Genomic DNA, 19,003 nt, shown 5'->3' with positions numbered 1-19,003 from the left:
TGCACGGGGGAGCGACTGAGGCGAAGCTCGCCAAGCCCCGCGCCGCTCTTCTTAGAAGTGTACAGTCGTGCACCAGTAGTGGACTTGCACTTAGGCTCCTCGAGCCTGGCTTGTGTGCTCGGCTTGTGGCTTAGACGCTCGACAGGGTGCGCCGTGCCTCAGTGGACTCGCTGTGCTTCCCCCCCAGGGAGCACAGAAATGGACCCGTCCAAGCCGGGCGGCGCAGGCGCCTTGAGGCCCGCGGGCGGCGGGGGCGGGGAGCCAGGACAGCGGTGGAGAGCGTCCACGGCGTTCGCCGCTTGGGGAGCGGTTCAGTCCTCGACTCTCTGGTAGCCTGCCTTCGGGTCGGGCGTCTTCGTCAGTGACTTCCGCTTCGGCCCTGCCGGTGTGACCGCGAGTCGGGTGAGTCTCGGGAGTCCGGGTGGTTCCGAGCGCGGTCCGTTGTCCCTCCTCAGGTACCCTGACGGCGCGCCCGGCCGAGCCCCTTCCTGCCTCCCGCCGGCCCAGGGAGTAAGGACCAGGGAGACCCGGCGCCCTCAGGCCCACAGCCGGGCTCCTGCGCTGGGGAGGCTGCGGGTGGAGTGGCTGGGCGCTCGCTGGAGGATACGCTAGTGGCTGAGACAGGCCCTGGGTGTCGTTCGGGGTTCGAATCCGCCTGCTGTTCACTGGCTGACCTTGGGCGCGCTCCTCCTCTCCCGGAGCCGAGGCTTCTCCGCCTGTAAAACAGGCACAACCCATCGCTCGGCTTTGAGGAATGGAGCCCCCAACACAGAGTTTGACACGAGAGCGCTCAGTAAACTGTTACTGTTTAAAGAGCAGTTGAGAATTTGCAGGTAGAAAACGGGAGCCGTTCAAACACGTTTCAGCTGCAGTGAAAGTTGTCTCTGTGATGTGAGAACCCACTAAGAGCCCCGTCAGTACACTTCACTCTTGTTTCCCCTTCAGTACTTTTTTTCCATGAAAGTAAGATATTGACCTTTCTTCTCTTGGGTTTAAAGATCAGGGGTTTTATGTAGAGTCTTAAGTAAATTAGTTTTGGAAGTCTTCATTTAAAACCTTAGAGGCGTGGAAGTTTTTGAGGGCAAAGAAATTACGTTGTGGTGCCTTTTATATCTCCTCTCTTCTTCATTCGTGGCTTTTGCACTTGTTGAGTTGATTTAAAATGAGTTTATTTTCCATCCTTTTCCTACTGCGTTGAGGCCTGAACTAGTTGTCAGTTTCTGAGACTCCTGAATTCAACATTCAGCAAACATCGATTGGGCATTTACCACGTGCTTTTGCAAGAATGCTCCCTCACGAGCCTCTGCGTTCCTTGAGATGTATGGAGAATCTTTTCCTCTGAAATTCACGGAGCAGAGTGCTGGCCCTTTGGTAATGTTTGTTCAGGGAAAGCTGCGAGGGCGCATTCACTCAAACTCTTTGGTGGAAGTCAGAGTAGTTAAATTCTCCTCCCCAGGCCTCCCCTGGGGTCACTCCCAGGAGCAGCCTGGCACGGGGTCTACATTGCCAGCGCCGGTCCCTTTCTCAGTGGCATCGGTTTAGAATTGGTCCTTTTGCGCTAAGTCGAAGTGGGTAGGGGAGGCAGTCCCCGACCGTCTGCTACCTCTCCTGCAGTACGGCTCATAGTTTGACTTATAGTTTGAAAAGTTGAAAAATAATTATTTAACTGATACTAGGGCCGAAATGTAGGCTTTAAAATATATGTTTGTTGTTTTATATATTTTAATTTAATTTATTTTATTTCGAGATGGAGTTTTGCTGTGTTGCCCAGGCTGGAGTGCAGTGGCGTGACCTCGGCTCACTGCAACCTCCACCTCCTGGGTTCAAGTGATTCTCGTGCCTCAACCTCCTGAGCAAGTGGGATTACAGGCCGGCTGTCTGGGGATAGTTTTTTCTGGAGAACAGATTCTTCAGACTCTGAACAACAGGCTTTTCTAGCCTTGTTTTTCGCTTATTTTGAAATAACGTTAGAAATTACAACTGTAGTGTAAATTTCCTGTGCAGCCGCACAGTAGGAAAATCTTTCGAAAGAAAAGCCAACTGGCATTAAAATACAGGGTTTTTCCCCGTGATTATAGATTTGTTGAAGTACGTTATTAGAATGCTTACCCGTTTTCTTTATACTAGAGTTAATATAGCGCCCGCTCTTGATTTATTTTCTAAAATTGTGCCACCTGGTGGTTGAAGTCTGCCATAGAATACTCTTGAGGAAAATTGAACTTCAGAGTCAGTAGACTAAGTGAAGGAGTGAGCTATAATTTTTATATCTCGATTAAGAGTACCCTGCGGCCTTCTACGCTCCCAGCTTACTCCCTAGGAAAAGCTAAAATTGCCCTTACCCTTATGGGTCTCGTAGCCAGCTATCAAATTTGACAGGTGAATTTTTTTTTTTTTTTTTTAACAGAACTGCCCCAGGGCAGACAGCTGAAAATTTTAAGGAGTTTCGTTGAACTGTTTTGGTATCATTATGTGCATATACACAGTGCATGGGGCTGGATTGAAGAGGGAGGTGGTGGAAAAGTTTACCCTTTTGATGTTTTCTTAAATACCAATGTAAAGATGAGACTGAGACTCTGGTGGAAGTCACAGTAGTTAAGCCCTTCTCCCCAGGAAGCCCCTGGGGTCACTCCCAGGAGCAGCCTGGCATGGGGTCTTCACTGGAATTGAATATTAGTCTATTCAAATAATGACAGTTTGAATGGAATTTGTCCCTCTCTCTATCTCACTGGAAACATCCAAGAATGAGGTCTGATGTTCCTTTCGCATTTGTTTTGACCATGCTGCTGATGTTCATAATTATTAATTATTTTTGAGATAGAGTCTCACTTTGTAGCCCAGGCTGGAGTGCAAGTGGTGTAATCTCGGCTCAGTGCAGCGTCTGCCTGCAGGGTTCAAGCGATTCTCCTGCCCTAGCCTTCCAATTAGCTGGGATTACAGGCCCCCCACCACCATGCCCAGCTAATTTTTGTGTTTTTAGTAGAGACTGGGTTTCACCATGTTGGCCAGGCTGGTATAGAACTCCTGACCTCAAGTGAGCCACCTTCCTTGGCCCCCCAAATTGCTGAGATTACAGGACTGAGCCACCGCTTCTGGCTTCTCATAAATTATTTTAAACCCATGCCATCACTGAGATACAGGTCAAGAGCAAATTCCATCTTATGGAAAAGAGACTTAGGTCTCAGATTAGTAACCAAAATGACATAACTTTTTAATAGCTGACTAGTGACAAGTACAATACTATTCTCTTTTTTTGTGTGTCTAGACAGACCCAGTATTTCTGATTTTACAGGATTTTACATCGACTTATTTGGAACCTTGGCCTAGAATTACTGCCTATTGAACTTGTTGTCAGCCAGAAGCTCTTTGGGGAAGTTTTTTCCATCTTAATTTATTTCATTCACAAATTGCTGTAAAGGCATGTCTTTCCTATTTTGAACATGGATTAAAAATCTGTTATGGTTAGAGATTATGTTGGATTGTAATTTTGCAGTTAACTACTGTGTGACCTTGGGCTTAGTTTATGAAAATGTGAGCAGTGCATATTTTCACTTACAGAAAGACAATTTCTCATGGTTCAACTGAATTTAAAAGGCTACCTGTTTCATAGGGTTGTTGCATTCTAAGACTTGTGCTTAGCACTTGGCAAGTGGTCATCAAATTATTTTCTTAAGTAATAAAGTTGATATTATGATTTTGAAGAAATTTTAAGAATAAGAGCATGGAACATGTATTTAGGTTTTCTTCAGTTCATAAAATATATTTTGAATTAAGTTGTGTTACTAGAATAGTCTTTTAAAGGTTACTGGAAGACGTCAGCACTTAATTACATGTGTTCTGAAAGAACAATGCCATTGTTTTACAGTTGTGCCTTGTACATTACACCCAAGAATATAGCAGTACATCTGTGTATGCACCAACATTTAGGCAAAGCCAGGTGATACAAAGTGGGTGGAAGGGAGAATAGGTGACAGGTAGATAGAGGGCAAGGGGAGGAGGAAGCTATCTAGCTAAAAATATGTGGTAGAGGAAAGAAAGGAGTGATAGGGAAAGAAAGGAATCTGTTGGATAAGGGATAAGGTGAGTGTTTAGAGCTTAAGTAGTAGCATCTTACCAAGAATAGGAAAAGGAAATGAAATTAAACCATTTTCTTTGACATATTCATCTAGGCTAAGAAAGTAGAAGGGCCTCATAAACATATGCAATTATTATTTGTCAATTAAAAATGCAAATAATGAGAATTAGAAGGGAAGGTGTTTTATTGGCACCTACTGTTGGCGCATCACTCAAGTAAAGATACCACCAGACAGGCTTTGTGTGAGCAACATGGCAGTTTATTCACCCAGGTGCGGGTGGGCTGAGTCTGAAAAGAGAGTCAGCAGAGGGCAGTTGGATAGGAGTTGGTTTTATAGGTTGGGGCAAGTGGTCAGTTAAAGGTGGTAATGTATTTTAGAGAGGGGAAGGGCATCACAGGATGATGACCACAAGGGTAGAGGTCAGTAATCTATCTTTGGGAGGGGAAGGGTGTCACAGGATGCTTTATCACAAGGGTAGGGGTCATCTATTACAAACAGGCATTATCATACGGGTGGAGGTTATTGGTTGCAAGCAGAGGGGAGGGTGAGGCAAATTACATAGTTACAGGGGTTGGGGCCCTGAAAAACCCAATATCCAGGCGGGAAATTCTGTGAGGATGAGCAGAACAATGGTTGCAGGTTGCAGGTTTCAGGGGGCGAGCCATTAGTTGAGGTTGGATCAAGTTGTTTCACTTCTTTCTGTGGCCACCTGGTGACTTGGGTAACTTCAGACTTTCTGGCCCCTGGGGACCATCCAGAGGTGTACATGCAGGTCACCCAGGCTATAATGGCCAGGCTTGGACTTGGAGGCCTGACATTCTCATCTTTTTATATCTGTATAAAGAAAAAAGTTAGAGAAGTGAGTCGGAGTGATGTTTCTCATGGCTTCTTTGAGCATGACAGGGGGCTGCGAGGACACCTAAAAAACAGTCTGTGATTCTTATAGTTTATTGAGTGTTTGGGTTGGTCCTTGAAGCATAATAGCTTTAAGGTGGCTGGTGATGAAGCCTTGGGCCAAGATTGGTCGGGATGCGGTCCAGGAAGACTTGGATTGAAAGGGTTATATGTGGGTTCTGGGGAGTTGTCATGCTGCATCTTGACCTTACTTAGCCCAGTGTTACCTGGAATTCTTGAGGGGTGCGTGGGTGTTTCTCGTTGATCCTAGAAGGGTGAATGTTATGAAACAGGACTGGGGATAAGACAGGCAGGTGAACGGGGAAGGTTGGCAAGGCATCTTGTCTTAAGTGGCTGAGAGGTCCTGGGACAGGGTGATATTGTGGGGTTGTTAAAAGTAGCATTTGCCATAAGAGTGATTAGTGATGGCCTGAATATGATTTTGTAGAAATTGAGAGACTAATTGGAAAATGCAAGGTCCAAATAAAAGAAGAAGGAAGGAGGACTTTAGGGGAGTAAGGATTGGAAGGTAATTAGGAAGGAGTAGCTAATGACAGAATGGAACCAAGAATAAGAGTGAGTAGAAAAGTAAAGAGGAGAACTTCATTAGGGTGAAAGAATTGGAATGTCCCTTGCCACACAAGGTCGTTTATCCACTCAGGGTAGGAGTTGAGGGTAGAAGTTTGTGGGTAGAACCACAAGATATTAGCTAAAATGATCTGGAGGAAAACAGTAAACTGGCAAGGCAAGCAGGCATAGGGCATTTAAATGTAGACAAGAAGGGCGATCAGAAGTATGATTAGACGGAAAGCAACAGAGAGCTTGTGAGGTGTAGACCAAGCTTTAGGGTTGACTGTGTAGAGTCCTGCTGCAAATAGCAAAGTTAAGAGAAGGATTCCTGTCAGTGTTAGAATATAAACTACTCATGTGTGGTTTGTGTCTACTCTTCAGGAATTTGAGTTAGCTTAAGAGAAGTAGAAGAGAGTACTTGCGACTTCCAAGAGGAGATGGATGGGCTAGGCTGGTCGTCTGATGGGCACAGTTTAATCCTGGACTGATGAACCCAGTGGGGAGGGTTTTGTAGACGCACAGCAGTTGGCTTACTGTGGACAACCAGGTAGGGACCCTTCCACCGAGGCTGTAGAACTGAAGAGGTTAGATCCTTGACCAGCGCTGATTGTCCAGCTAAGGTGTCCTCATAAGGCTGGGTATCTTGAGTGGGTAAGAGGAGGTTAGCAGCTTGAAGAATTTCCTGCCTAGTTTGTTGGAGAATTAGAAGATAGTCTCTAAGACGGCTAGTGTCCAGGAGATTAGGCCTAAGCAGAAGAGTGTGGCCATATAAGAGTTCAAAGGGGCTGTATCCGTGGGTTCCCGGGGAGTGGCATGAATTTGGAGAAGAGCAATAGGTAGAAGGGATACCCAGTCCTTCTTTAATTGAAGGATGAGTTTGGTAAGATGTGTTTTTAGGAGGCCATTAGCTTTTCCCACTTTTCCTGATGACTGAGGGCGGTAAGGGTCATGGAGATTGCATTCAAAGCTGAGGGCCTGAGAGACTGCTTGGGTGATTTGGCTAACGAAAGCAGGGCCATTGTCTGATTGTATAGAAGTAGGCAGGCCAAATGAGGATTAATATTATTTAACAGACAAGAAATAATAGCAGCAGCCTTTTCTGTTCCAGTAGGGAAGGCTTTAATCCACCCTGTAAAAGTATCTATGCATGCAAGAAGATATTTGAATTTTTTTTGACACAAGGCATATGAGTAAAGTCAATTTGCCAATTTTGCGTGGTGGTAAATCCCCCGGCTTGGTGAGTGGGAAAGGTTGGGGGTGGGGGGGGCGGTCTTAAAAATCCCAGGGGGTTGGTAGAGTGGCAGATAGAGTACTGAGATGTAGTTGTTTTAAGGATGCTTCATGAAGGGAAGGAGATAAGAGGTTCCAAGAGATGAGTCAAAGGCTTATATCCCACATGAAAATGGTTAAGAGAGGTTAGAATGGGCTTGTGAGACAGGAAGAAGGAATTTTCCTTGATCCAAAAACTAACTGCCTTGAGTGGGAATTGACTGGGAGATTAAGGATTCACAAGGAGAGAAAGTAGGAGTAATTGATGAAAAAGAAAAATACTGTCCGCTAGGAGGGGATATTGGTGGTGCATTTGCTACTTTCTTAGCTGTTTTATTGGCAAAAGCATTTCCTTGGGTGATGGGATTTAAAGTTTTTTGGTGTCCTTTACAGTGGACGAGTCTGACCTTGGCTGGGGGAAGGGCAACTTTAAGGAGAGCTTTTATTAAGGGGGCATTGATAATAAGAGGACCCCTGTGTGGTAAGGAAACCTCTTTCTGCCAATATGGCAGCATAGTGGTGTAGGATGTGGAAGGCATATTTAGAGTCAGTATAGATATTTACATGTAGTCCCTTAGCAAGAGTGAGCGCATGGGTTAAAGCAATTAGTTCAGCTTGCTGAGAAGTGGTGGAGGGAGTGTAACAACCTCAATGATAGGTGAATGGGATACAGCTGCGTAACCAGCTTTAGCTAGTGTCAACTGACGGGCTTGGTCTGGGTCTGGAATGGGAAAGAGAAATATGTGGAAATGGGGAGGATGCTATATGGATTAGGGAGACACAATCATGGGGTTCGGGGCTTGTGTTTTGGTATTAGGTGAGAAGCTGTAAAATTAGGGCCGTGTGCAATAGTCATAGTGAGAGTTTTGATCAAGAGTTAATAGTGTTGTGTAAGACGTGGGGCAGATAACATGTGGAAGATGCCAAGAGGATGCTAAAGCCTGAAGATTGTGAGAGCTGTGCAGTAAGTGAGGCATAGCCTGTGATTTTGAAAGCCTCATGAAGGAGTAGAGCAGAGGCAGCTGCCGCACGTAGGCACTAGGGCCAACCTTGGACAGTTGAGGTCAAGTAGTTTAGAGAAGAAGGCAACAGGATGCAGACCTGGCTCTTGTGTAAGAACTCCAGCTGCACCACCCTGAGTTTCAGCAGTGTATAAGGAAAAGGGTTAGGTTGAATTGGTATAGCAAAGAATGGGTTAAATTAAGGGTTTTGTACAGGTAATAGGTGCAGTTATGTGGGGAGCCAATGGAACAGGAGGAATAGGCAGAGAAGTTACACGGGGTACCTTGGAAAAGATTATTTAATTACTTTAGAAGAGAGTTAAGGGTGGCAGCCGGGCATGGAACCAGGAAATGTCTTAGCACACAGAATGGAGAAGACGGTGAAGTGGCAAGATTGACAGGAGCAGGACATTTAAGTTTCCTTAGGAATTCAAGTGAGTTTCAGAGAAGTTGGGGAGAGTATAGGGGTTTGGTACTACAGGATGGTTGGGGAGATGGTGTCCTACACTTCTAGGGTTAAGGTAGGGGGACATAAAGGGGAGGTATTGAGGGAGGAGGGTGGCAATGAGGTGTGGCTGTTTCCCAGGAACGGTTAAGGAGGTAGACAGTTTTGTTGTATCTTGGCCTAACAGGAGAACTGAATAACTGGGAATGATTAAGAAAGAATGTGGAAAAGAGTGCTGGCCTAATTGACACTAGACTTGGGGAGTTTTGAGAGGCCTGGAGGCCTTGCCGTCAATTCCCAGAACAGTTATGGAGGCCAAGGAGACAGGTTATCGTGGGGTGAGTGGCTACAGTATTGATTAAGAAGGAGATGGACTTCCCCTCCACCATAAGAGTTACGAAGCTTGGCGTCCGTGATGGTTCGGGCAGCGTTAGTCTTTAGCCACGAAGCCGAGCAATGTCGTGTATCTGACTGTCCGACTTCCAGTGGGGGCCCGCACAGATCGGGCAGAGCTTAGGAGGAATCCCAGGCTGAGGGCATTCCTTGGCCCAGTGGCCAGGTTTCTGACACTTGAAGCAAGGTCCAGGAGGGGTGGCTGGATGCTGCAGTCTGGGCGCTTTGAGGTCTTTTTGAGCCAGTGGAGTGGCTGGAGTTTGTCTTATGGCAGAGGCAAGCATTTGCAGTTCTGAAATGCATTGCTGCCTGGCTGCTTTCTCCGTATTGTTAAACACCTTCTAGGTGAGGTTAATTAAATCCTGTTGTGGAGTTTGAGAGCCAGATTTTTATTTCTGTAGCTTTTTTAATGTTAGGGGCTGATTGGGTGATAAAACTTTTTTGAGAGGTGAGAGTAGAAGTGAGGATGATGTTTAAGTTACTCCTCTTGGCCGATTTGGGAAAGGTCCGATAAAGAAAAAGGAACATGCATCCTAACCATGCCTTAGGCTCCAGCCACCTCTCCAAGGGGGAATTGTTGGGCAGGGGTGGAGGAGTTAGCTGCAGGACTAAACTGCAAGTCTGACTGGGTATGAGGTGGGGAGGTGACAGGAGGAGCATAAGGAGGTGGGTTGTAGGCAGAGGAGGAGGAGGGATGCTCTGGGAGGAGGGAGGTTCTGGTTGGGGGTTAGGGCCTGGATAAGGGTCTGTTTCAGACAGGTGGAGAGGAGAAAGGTTGGAAGGGTCAATGAACAAGGAGGATTCTGAATCACTGGTGGATGTAGGAGGAGCGGATGGGAGAGAGGAAAATTTGGGATGGGATGCATTGAGCAGAGATTAGGGAGGGATTGGAATCTTAAAAAACTGCCTGGACATAGGGAATTTCAGACCATTTGCCCATTTGTTGACAAATATTGTCTAGATCTTGCAGAATAGAAAAATGGAAAGTGCCATTTTCTGGCCATTTAGAGCCACTGTCTAATTTATACTGTGGCCAAGCTGTATTGCAGAAGAAAATAGGATGCTTAGATTTTAGGTCAGGTGGTAGCTGGAGAGGTTTGAGCTTTTTCACAACACAGGGTAAAGGAGAGGAGGAAGGAATGGAGGGCAGGAGATTGCCCATAGTTTAAGAAGAGCAGCGGAGGCAAAGAAAGCGAATACGCAACCAAGCAGTTTAGCAGGCGTCCCAGACTAAACCTTGGTTTGTATCTGCGGTGAATCAGTCAAAGGGGGCATCCCTTGTGTTGATCCATCACCTGTGAGTGAGTGACCAGAGCAGATGTGTCCCCAGTGATCAGTCACTGAGGGAAGACTGTCTTCCTGGTTCTGTGACCCATGTGGGATTTTTTTCTGGTCATGAACCTCACTGAAAGTCCTGTCTTTCTTGTCTCCACTAAAAGGGAGAGGAAAATGAAACTGAAAGGAGAAGGAAGCTGACAGGCAGTGAGAAGGGCTAAAGAGAAGAGTTGAGGCAAACTGCTTACCTGATCTGAGGATAGTGAGTGGATATGTGGGCTAGTCTGATGAAACTAGGTCATAGGTAGGTCTCTTCACGGAGGGAGCACAGGGAGGACAGGGGAGGAGGTTTGGTCTCCCATAGGCGTTCCCGCCTCCCAGGTTTCGGCACCAAATGTTAGGCACGTGAAGAGACCATCAGGCAGGCTTTGTGTGAACAACATGGCTGTTTATTCACCCTTGTGCAGGCGGGCTGACTCCGAAAAGAGAATCAGCGGAGGGTGGTGGGGTAAGAGTTGGTTTTATAGGTTGGGGCAAGTGGTCAGTTAAAGGTGGTAATGTATTTTAGGGAGGGGAAGGGCAAAATTTCTCAGATTTTTTTTTGACAGCTTGAGGTATAATTTATATACCATAAAATTCACATGGTGAAACACATATGACATAAAATTTAGCATCTTAACCATTTAAATACACAGTTCATTGGTATCAAATACATTAATAATGTTGCCAACCATCATCACCACCCATCTCCATAACACTTTTTATCTTGTAAAACTTTCTACCCATTAAACAATAACTCCCCCTTCTTTTCCTCCTGCCCTTCCACCTCCCCCTGGTAACCACCATTCTACTTTTTGTCTCTTTGACTTTGACTACTTTAGGTGCCTCATGTAAGAGGACTGTTAGACACTATTTGCCTTTTAAAAAATGTATCAACTATTATTTTAGATTTTGGGGGTAAGTAATATGCAGGTTTGTTACATAGGTATATTGGGTGATGCTGAGGTTTGGGGTACGATTAATCCCATCATGCAGGTAGTGAGCATAGTATCTAACAGTTTTTCAGCCTTTACCCTCCTTCTACCTTCTATTCCCAGTGTCTGTTGCCATCTTATCTTTGTGAGTATCCAGTGTTTAGCTATCATGTTTAAGTTAGAATATGCAGTATTTGGCTTTCTGTTGCTGTATTAATTCACTTAGTATAATGGCCTCCAGCTGCATCCATGTTGCTGCAAAAAACATGCTTTTGTTCTTTTTTATGGCTGTTTAGTATTCCATGGTGTATATGTACCACTTTATCCAGTCCACTACTGATAGACACTTAGGTTGAGTCCCTGTCTTTGCTATTGTGAGTAGAGCTACAAGGAATGTATGAGTGCATGTGCCTCTTTTTGTAGAATGGTTTGTTTTCTTTTGGCTATATACCCAATAATAGGATTGCTGGATCAAGTGACAGCTGTTTTAAGTTCTTTGAGAAATCTCCAGACTGTTTTCCACAGTGGGTGGACTAATTGACATTCCCACAACAGTGTATAAGCATTCTTTTTTCTCACAGCCTCCCTCAGCATCTGTGTTTTTTTGATTTTTTAATTAATAGCCATTCTGACTGGTGTGAGGTGGTATCTCATTGTGGTTTTGATTTGCTTTTCTCTGACGATTAGTGATGTTGAGCATTTTTTTCGTTTGTTCGCCACTCGTATGTCGTCTTTTGAGAAGTGACTGTTCGTGTCTTTTGCTCACTTTTTAATGGGGTTATTTATTTTTTACTTGTTGAATTAATTTCCTTATAGATTATTGATATTAGATCTTTGTTGGATGCATAGTTTGTGATTTCTCCCATTCTGTAGGTTGTCTCTTTTCTCTGTGCATAGCTTCTTTTGCTATTCTCAGCTCTTGAGTTTAATTAGGTTTCAGTTTTTGTCGTAATTGCTTTTAAGTACTTAGTCTTAATTTTTTCCTAAGGCGAATGTCCAGAATGGTGTTTCCTGGGTTTTCTTCTAGGATTCTTATAGTTTGAGGCATTCTATGTAAATCTTTAATCTATCTTGAGTTAATTTTTATGTATGATGAAATGTAGGGATCTACTTTTATTCTGCATATAGCTAGCCAATTATTCCAGCACCATTTATTGAATGGGAAGTCCTTTTATCATTGCTTATTTTTGTCGACTTTGTGAAAGATCAGAAGGTGTGCAGCTTTATTTCTGGGCTCTCTGTTCTGTTCCATTGGTCCATGTGTGTATTTTTGTAGGAGAAGCATGCTGATTTGGTTATTGTAGCCTTATAGTTTAAAGTAGGGTAATATGATACCTTTGGTCTTTGTTCTTTTTGCCTAGGATTGGTTTGGGTATCTGAGCCCCTATTTGGTTCCATATGAATTTTAGAGTGTTTTTTTTTTCTAATTCTGTGAAAAAATGACGTTAGTAGTTTGATAGGAATAGTGTTGAATCTGTAGATTGCTTTGGGCAGTATGGACATTTTAACAATACTGATTCTTCCAATCTATGAGCATGGAATGTTTTTCCATGTGTTTGTGTCTCATGGAATGTTTTTCCATTTGTTTGTGTCATCTGTGATTTCTTTCAGCAGTGTTGTATAGTTCTTCCTGTAGCGATCTTTTACCTCCTTGGTTAGATGTATTCCTAGATATTTTATTTTTTTGGTGGCAGTTGAAAATGGGATTGCATTCTTGATTTGGCTCTCAGGTTGAACGTTATTGATGTATAGACGTGCTACTGATTTTTCTGTGTTGATCTTGTATCCTGAAACTTAAGTCATCTGGGAGAGTCTTTAGAGTTTTCTGAGTACAGAATCATATCGTCAGTGAAGAGAGACAGTTTGACTTCTTTTTTTAATTTAAATGCCTTTTATTTCTCTTGGCTGATTGCTTTGCCTAGGACTTCCAGTACTCTGTTGAATAACAGTGGTGAGAGTAGGCATCCTCTTCCCTTGTTCCAGTCCTCAGGGGAAATGCTTCCATCTTTTGCCTGTTCAGTATTATGTTGGCTTTGAGTTTGTCATAGATGGCTTCTATTATTTTGAGTTATGCTCTTCAATGCCTAGTTTGTTGAGGGTTTTTACCATGAAGTGATGTTGAATTTTATCAAAGGCTTTTCTGCATCTGTTGAGATAGTCACATGGTTTTTGTGTTTAATTCTGTTTGTATGGTGAATCACATTTATTGCTTTGTGTATGTTGAACCCTATATATATGTTTTTTGACTGGCTTATTTCACTCAGCATGTCCTCACAGTCCATGTTGTAGCATATGTCAGAATTTCCTTCCATTTTTAAGGCTGAATAGTATTCCATTGCATGTATATACCACTTGGTGCTGATCTGTTGGTCTGTTGGGCTCTTGGGTTGCTTCCATGTTTTTTTAAATTTATTTTTATTTATTTTTCTTTTTTTATTTTTTTGAGACGGAATTTCGCTGTTGTTACCCAGACTGGAGTGCAATGGTGCGATCTCGGCTCACCGCAACCTCCACCTCCTGGGCTTCCATGTTTTAATTATTGTGAATAATATGCTGTGAACATGGGTGTTCAAATATCTCTCTTCAAAAACCTGCTTTTAGTTCTTCTGAGTATATAGCCAGAAGTAGAATTGCTGAATCATATGGTAATTTCATTTTTAGTATTTTGAGGAAGTGCTATACCACTTTCCACAGTAGCTATCCCCGTTTACATGCCTATCAGCAGTGCACAAGAGTTTTCAGTTTCTCTTCATCCTCTTCAGCACTTGTTATTTTCTGGGATTTTTTGGTAGTAGCCATCCTAAAGGATGTGAGTTGGTTCCTGTTTTCTATGTGGAACTTTTAAAAAAATTAAAGGAACTAATTGTTTCTTTCTTTTGGTAATCATTTCTGAGTTAGAAAGAATAGCTTAAGCGCAGGTGGGGTGCTGGCACACGCCTATCACAACATTTTGGGAGACTGAGGATCACTTGAGGCCAGGAGCTTGAAAACAGCCTGGGCAACATAGCAAGACCCCTGATTCTACCAACACACACACACACACACACACACACACACACACACACACACACACACACACACTGCCTGTAATGTTTTTCCTTTGACCTTGGCTGCTAATTTTCCACTTTGTGCACTTTGTGAATTAACAACTTAAGCATAATTTCAGGGATTTCAGCTTCATGTTTTCAGTGTGGTAATTAGATATGGCTATGTCTGTTAAATTTGAACTTTTTTTTCTCACAACTTCTTGTTTCATTTCATTGTTTAGTTTTTTTTTTCAGCCAGCTATTATGAGGAAAGTAATCTATATTAATTCACACCAATATGAGACTAATTGCCTTTTAACCGTCAGAATAATATACATTTTAAAATAATAAGCCACTTCTCTTAATTGGTAGAATTTCCTCTGAACAGAATGAGATGTAATCAATTTCGAGATTGTGTGAAAATATGTGAAGCCAGGCTTATTGCTTATAAGCAAGCCGTTTCTGCTTTGGCACTTATTTGCAGGATTAGGTCTCTTTAGGCTTCCTGCTTTTCTCCTGAACCTGCAGGTTCTCTAAACACTATTGATAACTTGTTCAATACGTGAAATCATTGAATAAGAAAGCTTTGGCTCAAGTTTAATAATTTGCCTGAGGTCACACAGCTGGTTAATAGTTAACATACTTCTCTGATAAAGGTCACTGAAGGTTCTCACTGAAGATACTTTTAGGTGGCATAACAGGTATATTTATGCATATTCAAGACACTCTTGTATCCACAGGTTGCACTGCTGTGATCCGTCATCATCTCCTAAAGATGCATCCTGACTTATCTCCACACTTGCACACTGAAGAATGCAACATCTTGATTAACTTGCTTAAGGAATGTCACAAAAATGTAAGAGTTCAGAAAAACAACCTGTAAAGCCAAAATGAAACTTAGGTATAACACACTGATGTAAAATGTTATCTCTATTAATAGAAGGGAATGATAATGTCTTAGTAAGGAGTCTGAGTTTAGTAAAGATTAGCACTTGATGTGTGTGATTCCTTCCCCCCCAACAAAGTACCTCCTTTTATGATTAGTAAACATCAAGCATGGTAGTTTGTTAGAGAACTTCTGAACTGGTATCTAACGGTTGAAATCTTATCTTCTTACAATAAAATGCTTTGTTTTTCCTAATTATAGGGCACTAGAACAATTATATTCAGCTCAGACTCTTCTGATTATAATGGAATTATTCTAAGATTATCTGCTCTTTGATGGCTACCATTCTGTGTTTAATGGTAATAAAAACATGTTGCATAATTAGACATTAACTAAATTTATGATTGGCTCAATCTGATGTGTTTAGTTGTTAGTGGAATGGAAGTAAAATTACATGGTTAAAACCCAAAATAGGAAAGGAGCCCACATTTGGAATGCATTGAATCAAGCTGATAGTTTCACAGCTGTTGAATATTTAGCTTTTCTTTATATATTTGATATATGACACAGTTGTTATAAGAAGCATTTGTTTTTTCTTTAGCGTTGTATGATGTTCTTTTTCTAATGATATCCATAAACTGTAGATATTTCAAATTATAATAATAGTATCCCTTAAATGAGTAAAATCTATAGACCAAAAGTAAGGTGGTAAGTAGTACTTATAAAATGTGAAGTCAGATATTTTTACTGATTCAAATAATATTGTTGATGACAATATACTTTGGACTATTTTCACTATACATGTAGATCAAAGTGAACCAGACCATATAAATAAAACATAATGTTTCAGTTTTTAAAGTAAAAACTATATAAAGTGTTCACTGTTTAAAAAACAGAAACTAATTATTTGTGTTAAAGTAGAATATTTCAATTTGTCTATGGTCAGTTGTAGTCAGAGACAGCAAAGGAGAGAGGATCTGGCAACAGAGAGGCCCAGTGGAGAGAAGGAGACTCTGTGGAATAACATTTCAGTCTTGATATTGAGCATTTTGCCAATACAGCCATTTAGATGTATGTTGTGCTTTTTGTAATGCTAGACATAAATAAGGTTGTTATATCTTCATATTTATTTCCTAGGTTAATCAGATTAAGGGCCAGAGTTTTTCAATCCTTGCTTTTAAATAATCTTTGCTTTATGTTTATATTTCTATGTTGCTTTTTGGTCCATGACTGTTTTTAAGTTGAAATCAATTTAAACATTTTTTTTTTCTTTCAAATGGATTTCTTATAGTAAAGGTGGCTTCTCAAATTACTGGAACTAAAGATGGACTTAAAAAATTAACTTTATTGATATATGATTTACATGTAAGGAAATGCATCTATTTTAAGTATGCAGTTTGATGAGTTTTGTAAAATATAGACACCCATGCAACCACCATCACAGTCAAGATCTAAAACATTTCTATCAGAGAGTTTCCTGTGCCCCTTCACAGTGAGTCCCCAACCCTCATCTCTTGCCCAGGGAATCACTATACTATTTTTTGTTGATGTAGATGAGTTTCACAGTTCTAGAATTTGCTAGAAATGTACACTACAGTGTATAGTCTTATATTTTGCTCTATCATACGTTTTTATTTCTGATTAGCGTTTCATTGTATGGATATGCCACAGTTTATTTACCTGTTGATGGACATTTAGGCAAATAAACAGTTTTCAGCCGTGCTGTTTTGGGTAAAGCTGCTATCAACATTCATTCACAAGTCTGTTATTTTTGAGACAGTATCTTGCTCTGTCACCCAGGCTGGAGTGCAGTGGTGCAATCTCAGCTCACTGCAACCTCTGCCTCCTGGATTCAAGCAGTTCTCCTGCCTCACCCTCCCAAGTAGCTGGGATTACAGGTGTATGTCACCATGTCTGGCTCATTTTTGTGTATTTAGTAGAGATGGGGTTTCACTATGTTGGTCAGGCTGGTCTCGAACTCCTGATCTCAGGTGATCCACTTGCCACAGCCTCCCGAAGTGCTGGGATTATAGACATGAGCCACCGTGCCCAACTATCATGTATAAGTCTTTGTGTGGAAATTTTTTTATTTCTCTTGGGTAAATACCTAGGAATGGAATGACTAGGTCATGTGGTAAGTGTATATTTAATTTCATAAAAGCCTGCCAAACTGTTTTCCATTTTATACTACTTTACATTCCTACCACTCTCCATCACCAGCACTTGATACTATAAACCTTTTAACTTTAGCTATTGTGTGGATATGTAGTAGTATCTCCTTCTGGTTTAAATTGTGTTTCCCTGATGACTAATGATTTTGAGCATCTTTTCATGTGCTTATTGGCCATTCATATACAATCTTTTGCCCATATTTTAAAATTGGGTTTTTTGCTTTATGACTGGGTTATAAGCATTCTTTTTATTATTTGGCATACAGGTCCTTTGATAAGCGTATTGTGAATATTTTCGCCGGCTGTGGCTTTTTTTTTTTTCCTTTAGGATGTGTTTCAAAGACTAGCTTGTAGTTTGATAAAGTCATTTTTTTTTTAAATTTTATGGTTTGTACTTGTAGTATCTTAACAATCTTTGTATTCTGTGGTCACAAAGATACTCTTTTGTGTTTTCTTTTAGTTCTGTGATACTAGCTTTACATTTAGGTCTATGATTCATTTTAAGCTAATTTGTTTTCATTTTTTTCTTTCCATAGTTGTGTATTCTTATCTGAGATTTCAAGTTAATTTTGTGTGTGGTATGATGTGTGAGTTGAAGCTGATGTTCTTTGCCTGTGGGTAGCCAGTTGTCTCAACACCATATGTTCAAGAGACTGTTCTATCTCCACTGATTTACCATGGTCCCTTTGTCAAAAATCAGTTGACCATATGTGAGTGGGTCTATTTCTGGGCCCTCTAGTCTGTTTTCACTGATTTCTATGTCTGTTCTTAACACCCGTGCCATGCTGTCTTAATTACTGTTGCCTTGTAGTAAGTCTCAGTCATATAGTGTAAATCCTCCAATTTTGTTCTTTTTCAGTGTTGTTTTGGCTATTCTAGATACTTTCATTACCATATTAATTTTAGAATCAGCTTGTCAATTTCTACAAAAAACATGCTTACTGGCTTTTTGTTTGAGGCTGACCGTTGTTGATGACTTGGATTTTATCTTTTGTATCAGCAGGCAGTTCGCGTTTTTACGTCTATTTAGGGCATACCTGGCATAGCCTTTACTCTAGGGTTGGTGTAGCCCAATTTCTTATATAATTCTTCTGGATTCTATACTGATTGTCTTGAATGTTCAATGAGATCTCTACTTCAGCTTATAAGAGCGCCATTGACTCCCAGTCCTGTGTGAGCTCTCAGTGTTTTTCAGCTTCTAGTTGCTCTAGTTGTTCTTCATAGTGATAGGCCTTGTTAAAGTTCATCCAACACATGTGCAGTGAAGGCAGCCCTATGTAGATTTCTGGAGTTCTTTTGCTGTGTATCTCTACCTCACAAATGCCAGCTGCCCCAACCTGCGCAGCCTCCTCAACTCAGTGAAACCGCCATTCTTTTCTTGAATTCTCTTCTCTGCTACATGGTTTGGAAATTGTCTCTAGTTAGAAACCTAGGTGAATGTAGGGTTCACTTTGTTTTGTTTCTTTCTTTCAGGTGTCACACTCCTGCCGTCTGTTGTTTCAATATCTGAAAATAGTTGTTTTATATATTTTGTTCATTTTATTCTTTCATGGCTAAAAGCAGAGGTTTGGAAGATAAATTTTTAAGTAAATAGCATGGGGACAATTATATAGCTGTTGGAAAAAAGTTAGAATACCATACATATGAGTCATCTTCATCATCTAATGGAGCAGTCATCTAAATGTCAAAAACGAAACCATACAAATACTAAGAAAACCTGGTTAAATTCTTATATAACCTAGGTGTAAGGAAAGTGTGGCTAAGTAAGGGCTCTGAATTCCAGAGGCAATAAAATCAAAGACTGATAAAGGATCGTTTGAGGCCTGGACTTCCAGACTAGCTTGGGCAACATTGTAAGACCCTGTCTCTGCAAAAAATAAAAATAAAATGGGCTGTGCATGGCACACACCTGTAGTCCTAGCTACTTGGAAGGTTGAGGCAGTAGGATCACTTACCCAATTGTTTGAGGCTGCTGTGAACTATGAGCCACTACACATCAGCCTGTGTGACAGAGTGAGACCCTGTC

General features: G+C 41.7%; 1 protein-coding gene across 1 annotated transcript in view; it reads left to right on the top strand.

The window, feature by feature from the left end:
• The first annotated feature begins 260 nt into the window (after nucleotides 1-260).
• Nucleotides 261-19,003, top strand: part of CMC2 (C-X9-C motif containing 2) — a 36,003-nt gene continuing 17,260 nt past the window's right edge. Inside the window, exons 1-2 of the mRNA XM_012466162.2 lie at nucleotides 261-402; nucleotides 14,661-14,776. Coding sequence (XP_012321585.2) covers nucleotides 14,696-14,776 — 81 coding nt within the window. The 5' untranslated portion in view covers nucleotides 261-402; nucleotides 14,661-14,695. The remainder of the gene's footprint in view (nucleotides 403-14,660; nucleotides 14,777-19,003) is intronic.

Source organism: Aotus nancymaae, unplaced genomic scaffold, assembly GCF_030222135.1.
Source record: "Aotus nancymaae isolate 86718 unplaced genomic scaffold, 86718_ANA_hifiasm-v0.15.2.pri h1tg000030l, whole genome shotgun sequence".
NCBI classification, from domain to species: Eukaryota; Metazoa; Chordata; class Mammalia; order Primates; family Aotidae; genus Aotus; species Aotus nancymaae.
Note: the sequence above shows the minus strand (reverse complement) of the source record. Positions and strands in the feature narration are given on the sequence as shown.